We start from the raw sequence: 18,681 nt of genomic DNA on the forward strand, positions 1-18,681 counted from the left end.
CAATGCAACTGGAAGCACATCAATTGGACGTCTGTAGCTCAAGTTATAGCCATTTGAAGGAGGCATGGTCATGCTGTGAGCGCCCAGATTTTAACTTAGCGAAAATTTTGCTCCAACCTCACTTTGTTTCAACATGATTCTGCCCTGCCCTTGGCAAGAGCAGGGCAATGTGCGCTGATTGCTTATTCTTCATTAATTTGGTCATGGGCCACGCTTTTAAAAGCGTGGCCTAAGGCTCCAAAGTGTACCCCAACTTCAAAGTGTACCCCAAAGCTCTTTTTTCTCCTTTTTTTGTGCTTCTTTGCTTCTTTTTCTTCTTATTTTCTACAAGATTTATAAAATTAAAATATCAAGAAAATCTTCCAATTAAGTACAAAAGAATGCAATATTTAAGCACTAATCATCAATTTCTTGTATGAAAAAGTATAGAAAAATAGGTATATGATGACTTGTCATCACATATCTAACAACTTATTCTCTATGAACCGTATTCATACACACTAACCGTATCAGCATCTGGTTTCCTCCTTTGCCACCTGGACCATTATTCTTTAGTAGCACAATAATGTACAAGAACAATATGCTCTAACTTCATGCAGACAAAAACAATGTTTAAGTTGACATGAAAAATGATCAACACTATAAATTTAAGTGATAAGTCCCTTAAGATCCCCTATGGCCTTTTCTAGTTAACCTGAGGATCAAAATGAGTCAAATGCAGCTGTAGGGTAGCCTGCTTCAGTCAGCAACTTTATCAGCTTTCAAAATATATTTAATCTCAATCTTTTATTATAAAACCTAACAAACGCAGTTTGTTTGCAAGGTCCAAGTTTGGATTAAGAACAAATTAAACATCATTACAAAACAAATTTCCACAATTTTCAACTAATGCAAAATTCTCAATCTATTAATAACTCAATAATATTACCAAAAATGCCAATAAGCCTCTAAGTATCATTCTGAATGTAATGAAAGAAATCAAGAATAGGCGTTACAAACCCTAACTTCAACAGAATGATAGAAACTTACTCATCAAGCATCCAATAACTTCACCTTTAAAAGTTCTCATTATCATCCCAATGAGCATAGTAACAATTCAGGACATTAACATTACCAGCCTATACTCAACAATCAAGGTAATTTACAAAAATTAACAAATACAGTAATCAAAATCAATGCATATATTAACATATTCTGTAATAAAAAGCACTAAATTAGGGGTTGGCCACGAATTCAAAACATAAATTAACACATTGAGGATGGAACGATGACCTACCTATAGAGCGATGGTGACAATACTACAAGTAGAAAGCAGAGACACTTACAATGAGGAGGACAGAGGAGCAGCAATGATCACAGAGAAAATAATGACTTAGGAGAGTAGATTGGTGACAAATTCAAAGGTTGCAGCCTCACAGGAGAAATATCGAGAATCAAGATCGAGCGAGAGCGAGGGCGAGATCGAGAATCGAGCGAGGGCGAGAATCGAGCAAGGGCAAGAATCGAGCAAGGGCGAGAATCGAGCGAGAACGAGGGTGAAATCGAGAATCGAGCGAGGGCGAGATCGAGATTGAAATCCAGCGAAATCGAGACCGAAGCAAACATACGAAGGAATTAAATCACAGCGTCAGCGAGATTTGGATGAGTGAGAGATTTTGATTTTGTGATCAACGAAGTTTGCTTGTTTCTGTAAATGTGAATAAATAATTAGGAATAGGTAATATTAAAAAAAATAAATGCATTTGGTAACATTTTAGCATAAATGTTATTTAAGATGTAATTTTGTTATAATTACTAACATTTTAATAAATGTTAAGAGATAAATGTAACTAAATGTCTATAATGTAGTAGTGGCATGACCTTCCATGTATGCGTGACCTGAAATTTTGCCATGTTCCGTGTACGTGTGACATCCCGCAGACGCATGACACAAAACACGTGACTCACTTAAAGAAAATGTGGCTGGTGATTTCTAGACTGTTTCAGACCCGAATCCAACTCATTTCTGAAGTATTTTATGCAATTCTCAAGGAGAAACAAAGGAAGAGCAATTAGGTTTAGCCAGAAATATGTTTTAGGTCATTTTTCTAGAGAGAGAAGCTCTCTCTTCTCTCTAGAATTAGGGTAGATTAGTTAAGTTTCTCTTATATTTAGGTTTTTATACTTGTTTTTGATTTAGTTTTTCTTACAATTTCTTATTATTTCATCTTTGTTGTATTAGTTTTACTTGTTATTTCTTTTATTTGTTGCTTTTATGCTTATGAACTCTTGTTGGTTTTAATTTTCTATTAATTCAATTTGAGGTATTTCATGTTTAATGTTGTTTATTTGATTAGTTATTGTTATATTGCATTTGGTAGCTTTAGATTTTGTTATTCTTGCAATTTTACCATGCTTTCATTTTTATACCTTCCAAGTATTTGATACAATGCTTGGTTGGGTTTTAGAGTAGAATTTTATACTCTTGGCTTGTGATTGAAGGCTTAGATTCCTTGATATCATTGATGTCCAGTATTATTGTTAATTTAGGGTTGTTAGTTGGTTTTAGGACCAATTATGTCCACTTGACTTAACCCTCCAATGTTAGAGGATAACTAAGTGAAATTAACTATTTGTAAATTACCATGTTGTGGTCAATGATCTAGATAGGAAGCCTTGACTCTTAATCCTTGTCATGAGTGCCTTTTAGCATTTGATCTCTTAGTTGTTAGTTTACTTTCTTGCAATTTATATTTCTTGTTCATCATATTAAAAACCCCCAAATTTCTCATATCCAATAATATGCACACTTCCCTGCAATTCCTTTGAGAGATGATTCGAGGTTTAAATACTCTTGATTTTTATTGGTTTGACTTAAGTGAGAAACAAATTAAACTTTGATTGAGGGTTGATTGTTGGTTTGGATCTATACTTCAATGAAATTATTTTGTGAAAATTTCTAACCGATGATTTTCCTACGTCAGTTTTTCCATTCGCGTACGCGTGCATACGCCTACATATGTGAGACATCTGGGCAGAATCCAGGGTCTGTGTCGCATGTGTGTTCAAGAACGCATGCCCTCAATAAGTGTTAAAAAGCTGCTAAGTCCTGCAAAATATGCTTTTACACACCAAACTTATAACATGCATAACTTTCTCGTTAGAGATCGTTAAATCTCAATTTGGCCCCTGAAATTTAGTCCGATGCTCAGAATGACCCCCATAATTTTGTTGGCCCCAATTAGAACCCCCCAAATTTGCAATGTGACTCCAACTTGCCCCTGCGATCATCTCCGTCACCAGAATACTGATTTGATGCAATTGTATGACATAGTGGACAATACCTAAACGACGGTGTATTGGTTTCGCGCCCAAACCCTTTGCAAATCGTATCGTTTCAGTTTTTTGTGGGTTAAAACTCTCTTTCTTTCCACTACGACGATCATAAGTTGCCAAATATAAAAAAAACCTTACACTACGTGGTTTCCAAAGGGTTTGCGCGTGAAACCAATGTGCCGTCGTTTATGTAGTGTCCACCATGTCATACAATTGCGCTAGATCAGCATTTCGATGATTGAGATGATCGCAGGGGCAAGCTGGAGCCATAATTGTAAATTTGGGGGTTCTAATTTAGGCCAACAAAATTGTGGGGGCCATTTTGAGCATCAGGCCAAATTTCAGGGGCCAAATTGAGATTTAACTCTCTGTTCTTCAAATAGAGTAAACTTCACGGACCTAAGTTTCATTAAAAATAAGTTTGGAAAAGTTTGAGAGTCTGGAAGTCGAGTTATGTCCCGTTGAAGTTAGGTCAATCAGTTTTTCAACAAAAGTTCTAAAACTTCTATTTTTACCAACTTCCATTCACAGCCAATGATTTCACACTTTAAAATAATACTAAACATGCTCAATGCCATTTTATGTCATTTCCATCACTTCCATGCAAACTACTTACTCAATTATATTCAATTCCTTTCCACAGAACCCAACAATCCAAACAACATAACTCATGCTCATCATAATACGTTATCACTATCGAACATCAACTTCAACAATCAACAATATCATCATTCATTAACTCGTTGTCAACATAATTTTATATTTCTATCAAGGTTACTAAACATTAAAATACTTACACATTCCAACCTATTCTATAATCATCTAGCCTACATTTTCATGAAACATTATACATTATCTACGAGAAACCAAAACTATACCTTGGCCAATTTCTCTCTAATCTAAAGACACCTCAATTTCACTCTTCCTCAAGTATCCACAGTCCTAAAACCTCTCCAAACAGAATTCCAGCCACTAAGATTCAAACAAGCTCCCAACATCATTAATGAACTCCAATTCAACATAATTCAACCTATTTCCACAACATATCACTATAAGCAATATCAAATCTTACTAAGTAACAATCCATAGGGAGTCTGAGAGTTTTTACCTTACTCATGCACTAATAGAATAAAATCCAATAATTTTCTCAAGCTAGTTTGATCCTAAACACTAAAACATCAAATTTCAATACCCAATTATCCAAATTTTCAAAAATTGGGGGAAAGAGAGGCTAAGAATGAAATTGAAATTTTCTTACCAAATTGGTTAGTGAACTTTGTAGAGCTCAGTATGCTGATCGCGTGGCTGCAAACGGTGCGACGATCAGAGCTCCGGATTGTAAGTTATAGGAATTTGAAGTTGAAAGTGGGAGGCTTAGGGATCATCCTCACCTCTCTTCATTCTCAGCGTGCTTCATTTCATTTTTGAGAAGAAAGGGCTGAGTTGAATGTCTTATATATTAGGTCTTGGGCCTAGTTTGGATTGGTCCAACCAGTTCGGTCCGTTGGTACAGTTTTGGGCTAAAATCTTTAAAATTAGTGTGTTAAAACTCGTATTTTTAGTATTTTTACCACATTGGATTAATAAAATTTAATTTCCTAATTTTTTAATTAATAATTAATTTATTGACTAATTATTCACTAATTATGCGGGGTTTACAGTCATCTAGCCTAGGTTTTCACATGGTATTTACTTGAAACCGACACCCGTACCTTCATTGACGGTGGTTTTCAAATCCCTTGAATTTTCTCTCCGAACAGACCCAATCCTCAATTAGCACCACCAAGTCTCTACCAAGCACTCCGCAAGCAACCCAAGTGCCAAACGTGCACAATCAACTCAACCCAAGCAAGCCATCACTCTTAAATTAAATAATTTACACACGTTCAAGCTAGGATTTCGAATGTGATTAAGAAAAATCAAAGAGAAAGAGTTTTCTTATCTTGTACCACTTAACCTTGGGCCCAAAATCTCGCTAAAACTCAAGATTAAGCTTCTTCTAAACATCAAAATCACAATATTTCAACACACATACCAAAATACAAATTTGAGGAGAAAAATGAAAATAACTCAGGGTTCTTGGGAGTACTCACCACAAAAGTTAGTAAGAAACGAAGAGGATGATGAGGTAGTTGCGTGGCCACAACCGGGTCTTCCATCAAAGTTATGGTTTGTGAGATATGTGGATTTGAACAAGGGTTTCTCTTTCTCTCCTTCTCAAGCTCTTCGATCTCTCTCTCTCTCTCAACTTGGAAAAAATGTGATGAAATTGGCTAAGTGAGGGGTTTATATGTCATGGGCTTAGGCCTTAATGTAGGCCCATTGTGATTTTAGCCCTTTGGCCCTACCTTGGGCCAAAAACTTTAAGATAAGTGTTCGGATTTTTATTCTAAATATTTTTGTTGTCATTTTTGAAATTTTAGTTTCCTCACATGCAATACCGGATAGATTTAAGTTGGTACAACAAATTTTAACGTTGGTAATTTCTCAAATTATAAATTTCAAATTTTAACCCCTTTTTTATCATAATTAATTTATTAATTAATTAGTTATCATTTATCTGGATTTTACAGTATCTTTGATCTTAAAGCATCCCTTCACTATACTTTTGATATGAAAGATCTTGGTTCTCTTAGTTATTTTATTGGCCTTGAAGTCATATACTCAGATGACGGTATCTATCTCTTTCAAGCTAAGTATGCTTCTGATCTTCTTACTCGAGCTGGAATTACAGATAGTTGCACTGAGTCTACTCCTCTTGAGCCTGATGTTCGGTTTACTCCTTTGGATTGAACTATTTTGGATAATCCTATTTTTTATCGACAATTAGTTAGAGGTTTCGTCTACTTGACTGTCACACGACCAGGCATCGTCTATCTTGTCCATGTTCTTAGCCAGTTCTTTTCAACTCCTCGTACTACTCACTTTGCGACAGTTCTTCGTATTCTTCGCTACATCAAAGACACTCTGTTTCATGGCCTTCATTTTTCTGTCCGTTTATCTTTAATCCTTCAAGCATACTCAGATGTTGATTAGGCTGGTGATCCCACTGATCGTCGTTCTACTACTGGTTATTATTTGTTTCTTGGTGACTTTCTCATTCCCTAGCAAGCCAAGAAGCAAATGTTCACTACTCGATCAACCATCGAAACTGAATACCGTGCTCTCGCTAATACTACTACTGAGGTTGTCTTAATTCATTAGCTTCTCGAAGATTTGGGTGCTCTTCAGTCGTCTCCAACTGATATTTTTTGTGACAATCGCAGTACTATTCAGATTGTCCATAATGATGTTTTCCACAAATGCATTGAGATTGATTGTCATTTTGTCCGGCAACTTCTCTTTATTAATGCTATTCGTCTCATAGCTGTATTGGGACTCTGGATCAGACTGCTAATATCTTCACGAAGGCTCATCATCCTACTCGTTTTCGAACTCTAGTATCCAAACTCAAGATGATATTCTTAGCTCCGACTTGAGTTTGAAGAGAGAAATTAGAGTATAATTAGAATCAATTAAGATCAGCTGACATCAATTATATTTATTTAGCATATCTGTATTTTATTATATGATATTATGCTTTTATTATTTTGATTTTTCTAGCAGCTATATATACCATTATATATTATATCATTAATAATACATAACACTTTTTTTAATTTGTATTACTTTCTTGTTTCTAACAAAAATAACTTAGTAAATAAAGTATAAAGTAAAAGTAGAAAATAGTACAAGAGGCTATATGGAGCAACAGTTATGGATGGAAAGTTGAAAATAATCACTGAGATGTTGGCCCATGGTGATTTAATTTGAAACATGATAATGAAAAATGATTAAGCAAAGTCCCTATTTTGAGACAACTGCACATACATGGGGTGGTTGTTGCGCCTCTGGTTGTTGTTCTTGTGCTTCTTGTAAACTAGTGCTCCCAATCCAGCCAAACATATACCCACCATCGCATACCCAATCGCTCTTTTGTTATTATTATTATTATTACTCTTCTTCTCATCCTCAACGTATTGCTCGTTATTCATCACTTCACCGCCATCATCATTATTATTATTATTAGGTATTACTACTTCAGTAGCGGGATCATCTTCATCAGCTTCAGCTTCTGCTTCTGCGTCATCATCATCAGTAGTTTCCATGGACATTACTGTAGGACTAAGAGTTTCTTCATTGTCGTCAAGGTAATTAGCTTGTGACGCCTGTGATCGAGAGGGAGAGTAATATTCACCATGAAAGAGCACGTTTTCCTCTTGCGAATTCGAAGGAGAAGGTGCAGAGGAGTAGTAATCCAATTCATCTTGGAATGGAGAAGGAGATGGAGCAGGGTTGTAATAATCATCATCATAATCATCATCATCGTAGAATTCATCGTCATTTGAAGGAGCAGGAGCAAGAGTATAGTAATAATCATCCTCATAAGAAGGTGAAGGAGAAGGAGAGTAGTAATAATCATCATTGTACCCAAACTCATCTTCATACGAAGGAGAAGGGGAAGGGGAGTAATTATCATAATCATAATCGTCATCGTCATCGTCGTCTTTGTATGAAGGAGATGGGGCAGGGGAGTAATAATAATCGTCGTAAAGTTCATCTTGATAGGAAGTAGAAGGCGCAGGCGCCGGAGAATAATAATAATCATTGTCATCATTATACACAAATTCATCATCTTCTTCGTATGAACTAGGAGATGGAGAAGGAGAGTAATAATCATAATCATCGTCGTGAGGTGCAGAAGGAAGTTGATAATAATCTTCTAGGACTGTGCGAGAAGCATCGCTTAAAGGGACACTGATGGCTACTACAATAACAACCAGCACACAGACTAGTTTCCACAGCTGAGACATTTTTTTCTGAGATTGAAGGGTTCAAAATCTGTTATATCGGGATAAGAGTTGAATTATTATTAGATATGGAATGCTATGCAGATGATCGAATGAACTGAAGCTTTAATTATAATAATGTAGCATTTGGCTTGGAAGGGCATTTGTTATATACTTATATGTATGCTAATTGCTAAAGTTGATCAAGACATGGATATACATAGCTGCATGGGAAATCATGGAAAATGTTATTCTAATTCAGGATTCATTATCAACCTATTAATGCAGAATTTAAGTCTCTCCTCATCATCCATCATCAATGCATGTATCCTTCTTTCAACAATTTAATGCTTAGATAATTAGCAAATTATAATTAAGTTTTAATCTTCTGGAGATAATAATACAATTTTATTTTTTTTTATAGTATCTCCTAATTCAGGAGATTAACAAAATGCTGCTGCATCCATAAAATAAGACTCAAATCATTTGTACTTACTTAAATGTAATAGTGAGTTAATCACTTAACTTTAAGGGATTTAGATTCACGATAATACAAGCACATGGTTGATGAATCAAGTTTATATTATAAAGTTTATTTTAATCGTTATGAATAACGGTAATATTACATTACCAAGTTATTTTGGTAAGTAAATTTAATCAAGTTAGTTCAATTACTTATTGGCACAATAAAAATTAGTTAAAGAAAAAAGAAGAAGCGTATAAGAAGAAAACAAAAATTTAATTATATTTTATTATAAAAATAGCTTGTTGACCTAGCATTTTTATATAATATATAATATATCAATTAAAATCCACGGATAGCATGAATTTTGAACGGATATTTTTTTATTTTTTATGTGTAATTTTTTTTTTGTTTTTTAATAGGATCCTTTTATTTTTTAAAAGAATTTTGTTATTAAACAAACTTTTCATCTTAAATAAGTGATCTGCTAAAAAAATTGAGGATGAACGAAACTTAGAAATGTAAATTATTGTAAAGAGAAAAAGAAAAATATAAAAAAATAGTGAGTAATTATTAACTTTTTAAGATGTGTTGTGGAAACTTACAAACTCAAATTAGATAGTTGCATATTTTTATTTTTATTTTTTATTTATTTCAAGAAAAAAGAAGAGGGGAGGAGGAGGAAAGTTACGTGATTTTGATTTCGTAAGTACGCGCTATTTTATCTCGATCATCATATGGACAACTTGTTGCACATTGCACAAAGAGAGATCTTATTAATTTAATTTTGATGGGTTTGTTTGTAGACAATATTAATATCTTGGCACACGTCAAAAAGAAAAGAAAATGTTAGCACACAGTGCTACAATAACTATTTTTTAGCTACGGAAACTTGGTTTATTTAATTTGATCAAAAGAATTTCAGAATTTTATTTTGATTATATTTTATTTTATGTATAATTTTTACGTGACATCAACGTGTGAGTTTGTGTCTATTTAAAATTCTGCATAGAATGTGATTCAAATAATAAACTTGAGGGATAATAAACAATTTCACTACTAACAGACCAAATTACTTTTTATTATATTTAATTTTTTTTAATGTTAAAATAATAAGAAATAGTCTGATTTAATGATAGTCAATTTACTTCTTATCTCTTAAGTTCTCGTTTGATCATATCCTATATAATAAGGGAAAGTATGAGGAGACAATAGTCTTATTGTACAATGCATACAATGTAGTTTAATTGAAATTAATAATAAATTATGGGTTATTAATTAATTTTGTATTATTTCAAATAATTTTGTATTATTTCAAATTTGAAATTGGAAACAATTTAGGATTATCCTCAATTATCTCACCCCGTCATTTCCTCCATGATCAAGTGACTCCCCTCTACGTCTCTTTCCACCGCCCAGCGCAGTCTACTGCCCAGCACTGCGTCCCGATGGTCTTTTTCCACCTTCTTCTACGATCGAACAGTCCACCGTCAATAACAATTAACCACGCAGCACCGCCCTCTCGTCCGCACAGATCGCAGCCTGTTTTGACCCATTCCGAATGGCAGATCTCAAAACGAACGTGTTTCAAGTGATGGTCCTCCTTTATGCACCCCGCCTAGCCGAAATTCATTAATGGAGGTCGATATAGTTGAATTTCTAGTCTGTGTTCCGAGTGACGTTGCAGAAAATTTATCAAACGAACAAGAAAACTTATCGGGCGATGTCGCAGGCCATGGTCACAAGTTGAACAAGGTGAACAATGAGGATCCTCAAATTCTGCCATGGATGTTTATTTTCCGAAAAAGTTTTATTTTTAGTCACAATGTAAATGAGTTCTTTATTTGTATGTTTAATGAAATATGAAATTGTAATCGATGAATTCAGATGCAATTGATTTTGTGATTGTTTTATAATGAATGGTTTGATTATATGCATTGAGGATTTGCTGAAATCAATTAATCATTTCATGCTTTTATGAATATATCCAGGAAGTATATTTTATGCGCGTTTTTGTATATGAATATATGTTGTCTTCATGTTAAATGTCATCTTTAATATGCTAATCATCCTATTATGGAGTTATGTGCTTATATGAATGATGAGATAGCATAATTTAATTTGTTGGTATGCTTATATGAATGCATTATAATCTATGGTGTGCGTATATTATCCCTACATGATGGGCATTCAATTATTTAGAATAGATAACCATAGGTTGATGCAGTGGCTGAAATCCTTTACTGAATTGAATGCTAATTGTATTTATAACATGCTAACCATGGAATGCTTATATGAGTGTTTTAATCATGTAATGGTATGCTTATATGCTCACTGCATATTTTAGTTATATGCTCATATCCTTCTTGCATATTATGTGGTATACCTACATGCTCATATGCGTGCTCATATGTTTCCTGCATATTATTTTATTAATTTTCATGCTTATGGGATTATATGCTTATGTGTATCATATATTTCCATAGATTAATCAATTATAAAGTTATTTGATTTCTTTATAATGAATAGTGTGCCTATGTTCTTCCTGCATGTGGACAAAAGAGTTTATGTATGGAAATCTACATGAAAAGGTTTTTGTTCATGGAGTGAAAAAAGAAGCCAATAAAGGGTGATGTAGGCCCTTAAATAATAGCTAAAGTGGTATACATAATTGTACTATCGTCTTTGTTATTTCCATGTAGTTGTTGTTAAGCTAAAATGGGGATGATGATTAGCATGATTTCTAGCTGCTGTTGTGTTTTTAGTGCTTGTTTTTGAGGTTTTATTTTCATGATATTTAATATTTTTTTCCTTTCATATACTTTGTTTCTTTCGGAATTATAGGCTATGCAATTGTCGAATGTCACTGAAATTGGAAGTCAAGAGATGGAGCTTGGTGACGAGGTTTTAAACTCTCCTTTTATTGCGTGTAGTAATAGTTCTCATGTTTCATTTGATAAGTAATGTTAATTATTTTTTTTAATTAATCTAAAATGTAGTTACCAAATCATGGTTCCCTTCAAGAAGATGAGATACCAAGAGTTGGAATGCAGTTTGCGCAGTTACAGATGGCTCATGACTTTTATGTTACTTATGCAAAGAAAGTAGGATTTACAACTAAGATACGGACGACAACATATGACAAGATCACAAAGGCTCCCCTTAACTAAGCTATACACTGTAATCGCGACGGGTACCGCGAGTCTCATGTCAAAGCACCAACACAGAAGAATACGATTTCAGTTGCTGGGTGCAAGGCAAGGATATATCTCAAGTTTGATAAAGACATGCAAGATTGGGTTTTGTTCAAGGTTAACTTGACACACTCACACTCCTTTTCAGTGAGAAAGGCAGTGCACCATGAGTATAGGCAGCTGACCATACACGCGAAGTGCGTGATTAAGGATAACGATGAGGCTGTGATTCGACCAAATAAGACATTTCTTGCTTTGGCAAATGAGGGTGGAGGCCCCTCTAACTTGGGATACTTAGAGAAGGATTTAGGAAACTATATAACAGCAAGGCTCCGAACCAGCAAGTGAATGTGGATGTCAGGGAGATGATGAGCTACTTCATGAGAATGAAGGACACAAATCGGAACTTCTTTTACGCGGTGAAGTTGGACGAGGAGTGTAAATTTAAGAGTGCATTATGGGTGGATGCAAGATGTCGGGCGTCGTATGAATACTACGGAGACGTCGTGTCAGTTGATAGCACGTACAGTACAAACAAGTATGAAGTAGTTCAATTAGTGTTGGGCCGGTTATTTGTTTAAACTATATCTAATCATGTTTGGCATTTCTTATGTCTAGTTGGTTTTGTTGGTAGGCATGGATTACCGTTTGTGTCGTTCGTTGGAGTCAACCACCATGGCAAGTCAATCCTTATCGGTTGTGCTTTGCTTAGGAATGAGGAAATCCCAAGTTATGAGTTGGTCTTTAGCCAATGGGTGAAGTACATGGGAACTGCTCTACAGCGTATCATAACTGACCAATGTCGATCCATTTTTCGTGCAATCAAAAATACTTTACCTGACACACGCCACCGATGGTGCATCTGGCATATTATGAAGAAGTTACCGTTCAAGCTTGGTGGTTACCACCGGTACAAAGCTTTGTATGTTGACCTAAATGACATTGTGTGAAACTCTCCGACTAAGGAGTCATTTGAAGATAATTGGCTGATTTTATAGATGACTACAACTTATATAACAACACATGGCTATCAGATCTATTACTGTACGATCACTTCATACGCTTTAATTGAGAATTTTTTGGATTCTTAATTAATAGTATATTAGTAACTGTGGATGACAATTATATGGATGTTCAGTATAGTATACATTAGGATGTTTAATATACCAGTGATTGTGGAAGGTCATTTCTTAGTTGTAGTAATATTTCTGGTGTAAGGTTTCTATGCTTAAATTGGGATTTTTTTTGTAGATCTATATGATGACCGACGCATGTGGGTCCCGATATACTTCAAGGATGAATTTTGGGCTGCCATAAGGAGTACAAGAAGAAGTGAGAGCATGCACACATTCTATGGTGGATATTTACACAGTAAGACTAACTTGGTTCAATTTGTTCACGAATATGACAATGTTCTCGGGGCAAGGAGCAGAGAGAATTGGAGGATGATGCAGCAGACTCGAGGGGGGTTATCCCTTGTGCAACGACCTCGCCTATGGAGAAACAGTTTCAGTAAAAGTATACCATGAGCATATTATGGGATGTTCAAACTAAGTTTGTGAAGAAGGCTAATTGTAGAGTTTTTGTAGTTGATGAACATGGTCCATTGGTCTGCGTAAAGGTAGAAGAGGAGATACTAGTCAACGATACTATTCTATGCGTTCTGTACGATGTTCAGTATGACCCTTCCACATAGCAAGTTTGTTGTGAGTGCAATCTTTTCGAGAATTCAGGTGTGTTGTGTTGTCACTGTCTTGAAGATGATAAAGCACAAGCATACGTATGTTAAAAGTAGCCATGATGTCAGTTGGTCGGATGAGAGTCATGTTATATTCAAGAGACTGTGTGCACACTTCTATAATGTTGCTCAAGAGTTCGTCGGTGACGATGACAAAACAGCATTGCTGCATGCTGCTTTAGAAGAAACAAGGGCCAAGTTGGATGCGCACCGTGCCAAGAAGAGGTCCGAGAGCGTGTTTCAACCCGACACCAGCAATGGCTCACAGAGTTTGAACGTTGTCGGTGTTGATGACATCCATGCCCCATCGAAGGTCACCACAAAGGGCAGGCCAAAGGGTAAGAGGCTCAGTGCTGCCCTTGAGAAGTCCTTCAAGAATTCAACTCGGAGGAAACACAAGAATTCATCCCCGGTACAAGTTTGGGTTAATCTCAACTTTGTATGTTTATTTGGTATAGTACTATTCTACATCATAACTGTTTTGCCTTTTTCTTTTTCTTTTTTTTTGCAGATGGTTCGTCCGCACGCTTCGCAAGATGTAAACCATGGTTCTGTTGTTGGCCGGAATGTTCCAGAATAAGCCGGTGGTTTCATGTCTTTATTAAGCTCCTTCAACAAAAAGTAGGATTAGTTGAACAAGGTTGTGCAAGTGTTTATCTCTTCATATGTGTGTTTTAAGGGTTCATCTTAGTTTTAAGGTTTGTAGGCAGCTGTTGCAGAAGTCCATATGTTATTTATTCCAAGAACCCTTTTTCCATGTGAGAACGAACGACCTTGTTCTTTTAATTTTGCTTAGTCTTAATGCACAATGACTATAGTTCATGGTTATTATGTAATTTACGAGATAGTTTAACTAAATTGTACTTGACTTGTACCTGCTTTACTGTATACTTTTCCGATACATAGCCATTTGTCTTATACATTGGCCTCATGGTTTTTTTAATCAAATTAAGTGGATGTTCAATTCTGTATGTGATCAGATGTTCATTTTGCTCTTATAAGTCTAGATGTTATTTTATTCCAAGAACCCTTTTTCCATGTGAGAACAAACGACTTTGCTCTTTTAATTTTGCATAGACTTAATGCAAAATGAGTATAGTTCATGGTTATTCTGTAATTTACGAGATAGTTTAACCAAATTGTACTTGACTTGTACCTGCGTTACTGTATACTTTTGCGATACGTAGCCCTTTGTCCTATACATTGGCTTCACGGTTTTTTTAATCAAATTAAGTGGATGTTCAATTCTGTTGTGATCAGATGTTCATTTTGTCTCTACGCATGGATGGTTATCCGTTGATATTTTTGTGTCCAACGATTGGTTATTATGTCTTAATTTTAACTGACTTACATTGTCTTAATTTTGATTGGTTGTTCAATTCTGTATGTGACCGGATGTTCAGTTCCTCTCTAAGCATGGATAGTTACTCATAAAAAATATTCCTCTTGGAATCATGTCATACTAATGTAGCATAAATCCTTTTAAGCTAACATAACCAATAAATCCTTATAAGGTAACATAACAAATAAATCCTTTTAATGTAAAACCCAAAAAAATCCTCCTGGAATCATGTCATTCTAATGTGGCATAAATAAATTCCTGAGCATATCAACATCGAGTAACATAATTATAATATGGTATTTCAATTCTATGTAGATAAACCTAAGTTAGCAACCTCTTTCTCCTTTTGCGCATTGCCCCCTTCGGTAATCCTTCCACACGTTCAATCAACGACCTCATGCTAAGTGCAATGTATGGTGAACTAACTTCCTTCTTCTTGTTCCATGATGCATTACGCCGAACAGGTTTTAACTTGTTTTCCAATAACGAAATAAGCTGGTGCACCACTGCATTGTACGGGCTACAAATAATGTCTAGCATCAACTCCATCATGTATGATCCGAGTGAATCCTATGGGTAGATTTATCAGTCGGTTTAGTATTAAGCACCGTTACAGTGATATTTTTACAACATCAATCATGACATTTGCGCAAATGTTATTTAACAAACCTCATCCCATTTGTAAAGTTCACGATCATCCGTCTAACTTTCCATGAACTTAATAACACACATGCCACAGTCAAAGCTATAGGAAAATAAAATACTATTGCAATTAGGTTGACAAAAACCTTTTTACATGGTACGCCACATTATTAAAAGAAAACTAAAAAATCCTCAAATTTGGGTTATAAAGTCATCTCACTTGTTTGGTTGCTTTGGAACCCGGGCGTATGACCGAGCTGGGCCGTGCGTATTCTGAACGAATGCAGGAATAGCAATGCTTGCCATATCCTCACATAGTCTCCCCTGAAAATCATGGAACAAACATAGTCGAGCAAAATGCTATCGAAGGAGATAATACGGATGTATATTGAATAAAAGAAGTATGCTAACTTACTCATTTATCATCTTCTGGTGCAGAATGCAGACTGTCGAGTATAAGTATACGCTTCGCAATCACCTCAAATGCATATACCCACCAATGGCCCTTCCAACAATAAGGAATTAACCACTGCAGCAAACAGTACAAATGAATGAGATTTTTCATGTGAGAAAATAAAAAAGGAAAACAAAACAAAACCTATTGATCTCCCTCGACCATTGAAGAACCTAAACATTCTCAAATCATGTGACAACCTATTTCCAAGGTCACAGTGACCCCCTTTTCTAGATTTAACAACGGATTTAGTATTGGAATCAAAATCCCGGTTTAGGTCATGTATTCGAAACATAAACCAATACCAGGGTTCAGGATGGACATAAATATTTAAATACAAATCAGCAACTCACTCATTTTCTCTTTGCTGCTACTTACATTGTCTTAATTTTGATTGGATGTTCAATTCTGTATGTGACCGGATGTTCAGTTCCTCTCTAAGCATGGATGGTTACTCATAAAAAATATTCCTCTTGGAATCATGTCATACTAATGTGGCATAAATCCTTTTAAGCTAACATAACCAATAAATCCTTATAAGGTAACATAACAAATAAATCCTTTTAATGTAAAACCCAAAAAAATCCTCCTGGAATCATGTCATTCTAATATGGCATAAATAAATTCTGAGCATATCAACATCGAGTAACATAATTATAATATGGTATTTCAATTCTATGTAGATAAACCTAAGTTAGCAACCTCTTCCTCCTTTTGCGCATTGCCCCCTTCGGTAATCCTTCCGCACGTTCAATCAACGACCTCGTGCTAGGTGCAATGTATGGTGAACTAACTTTCTTCTTCTTGTTCCGTGATGCATTACGGCGAACAGGTTTTAACTTATTTTCCAATAGCGAAATAAGCTGGTGCACCACTGCATTGTACGGGCTACAAATAATGTCTAGCATCCACTCCATCATGTATGATCCGAGTGAATCCTATGGGTAGATTTATCAGTCGGTTTAGTATTAAGCACCGTTACAGTGATATTTTTACAACATCAATCATGACATTTGCGCAAATGTTATTTAACAAACCTCATCCCATTTGTAAAGTTCACGATCATCCGTCTAACTTTCCATGAACTTAATAACACACATGCCACAGTCAAAGCTACAGGATAATAAAATACTATTGCAATTAGGTTGACAAAAACCTTTTTACATGGTACGCCACATTATTAAAAGAAAACTAAAAAATCCTCAAATTTGGGTTATAAAGTCATCTCACTTGTTTGGTTGCTTTGGAACCCGGGCGTATGACCGAGCTGGGCCGTGCGTATTCTGAACGAATGCAGGAATAGCAATGCTTGCCATATCCTCACATAGTCTCCCCTGAAAATCATGGAACAAACATAGTCGAGCAAAATGCTATCGAAGGAGATAATACGGATGTATATTGAATAAAAGAAGTATGCTAACTTACTCATTTATCATCTTCTGGTGCAGAATGCAGACTGTCGAGTATAAGTATACGCTTCGCAATCACCTCAAATGCATATACCCACCAATGGCCCTTCCAACAATAAGGAATTAACCACTGCAGCAAACAGTACAAATGAATGAGATTTTTCATGTGAGAAAATAAAAAAGGAAAACAAAACAAAACCTATTGATCTCCCTCGACCATTGAAGAACCTAAACATTCTCAAATCATGTGACAACCTATTTCCAAGGTCACAGTGACCCCCTTTTCTAGATTTAACAACGGATTTAGTATTGGAATCAAAATCCCGGTTTAGGTCATGTATTCGAAACATAAACCAATACCAGGGTTCAGGATGGACATAAATATTTAAATACAAATCAGCAACTCACTCATTTTCTCTTTGCTGCTACTTACATTGTCTTAATTTTGATTGGATGTTCAATTCTGTATGTGACCGGATGTTCAGTTCCTCTCTAAGCATGGATGGTTACTCATAAAAAATATTCCTCTTGGAATCATGTCATACTAATGTGGCATAAATCCTTTTAAGCTAACATAACCAATAAATCCTTATAAGGTAACATAACAAATAAATCCTTTTAATGTAAAACCCAAAAAAATCCTCCTGGAATCATGTCATTCTAATATGGCATAAATAAATTCTGAGCATATCAACATCGAGTAACATAATTATAATATGGTATTTCAATTCTATGTAGATAAACCTAAGTTAGCAACCTCTTCCTCCTTTTGCGCATTGCCCCCTTCGGTAATCCTTCCGCACGTTCAATCAACGACCACGTGCTAGGTGCAAAGTATGGTGAACTAACTTTCTTCTTCTTGTTCCGTGATGCACTGCGGCGAACAGGTTTTAACTTGTTTTACAATAACGAAATAAGCTGGTGCACCAATGCATTGTACGGGCTACAAATAATGTCTAGCATCCACTCCATCATGTATGATCCGAGTGAATCCTATGGGTAGATTTATCAGTCGGTTTAGTATTAAGCACCGTTACAGTGATATTTTTACAACATCAATCATGACATTTGCGCAAATGTTATTTAACAAACCTCATCCCATTTGTAAAGTTCACGATCATCCGTCTAACTTTCCATGAACTTAATAACACACATGCCACAGTCAAAGCTATAGGAAAATAAAATACTATTGCAATTAGGTTGACAAAAACATTTTTACATGGTACGCCACATTATTAAAAGAAAACTAAAAAAGCCTCAAATTTGGGTTATAAAGTCATCTCACTTGTTTGGTT

At 35.4% G+C, this 18,681-nt stretch overlaps 1 protein-coding gene across 1 annotated transcript; it reads right to left on the reverse strand.

Moving 5' to 3' along the window:
* Positions 1–7,148: 7,148 nt before the first annotated feature.
* Positions 7,149–8,168, reverse strand: LOC107493486 (extensin-2-like). The gene has a single exon (XM_016114582.1). It carries the CDS (start codon positions 8,166–8,168, stop codon positions 7,149–7,151), a length of 1,020 nt encoding a protein of 339 aa, XP_015970068.1.
* Positions 8,169–18,681: the final 10,513 nt, after the last annotated feature.

This window comes from Arachis duranensis, chromosome 6 (assembly GCF_000817695.3).
Source record: "Arachis duranensis cultivar V14167 chromosome 6, aradu.V14167.gnm2.J7QH, whole genome shotgun sequence".
Lineage (NCBI taxonomy): Eukaryota > Viridiplantae > Streptophyta > Magnoliopsida > Fabales > Fabaceae > Arachis > Arachis duranensis.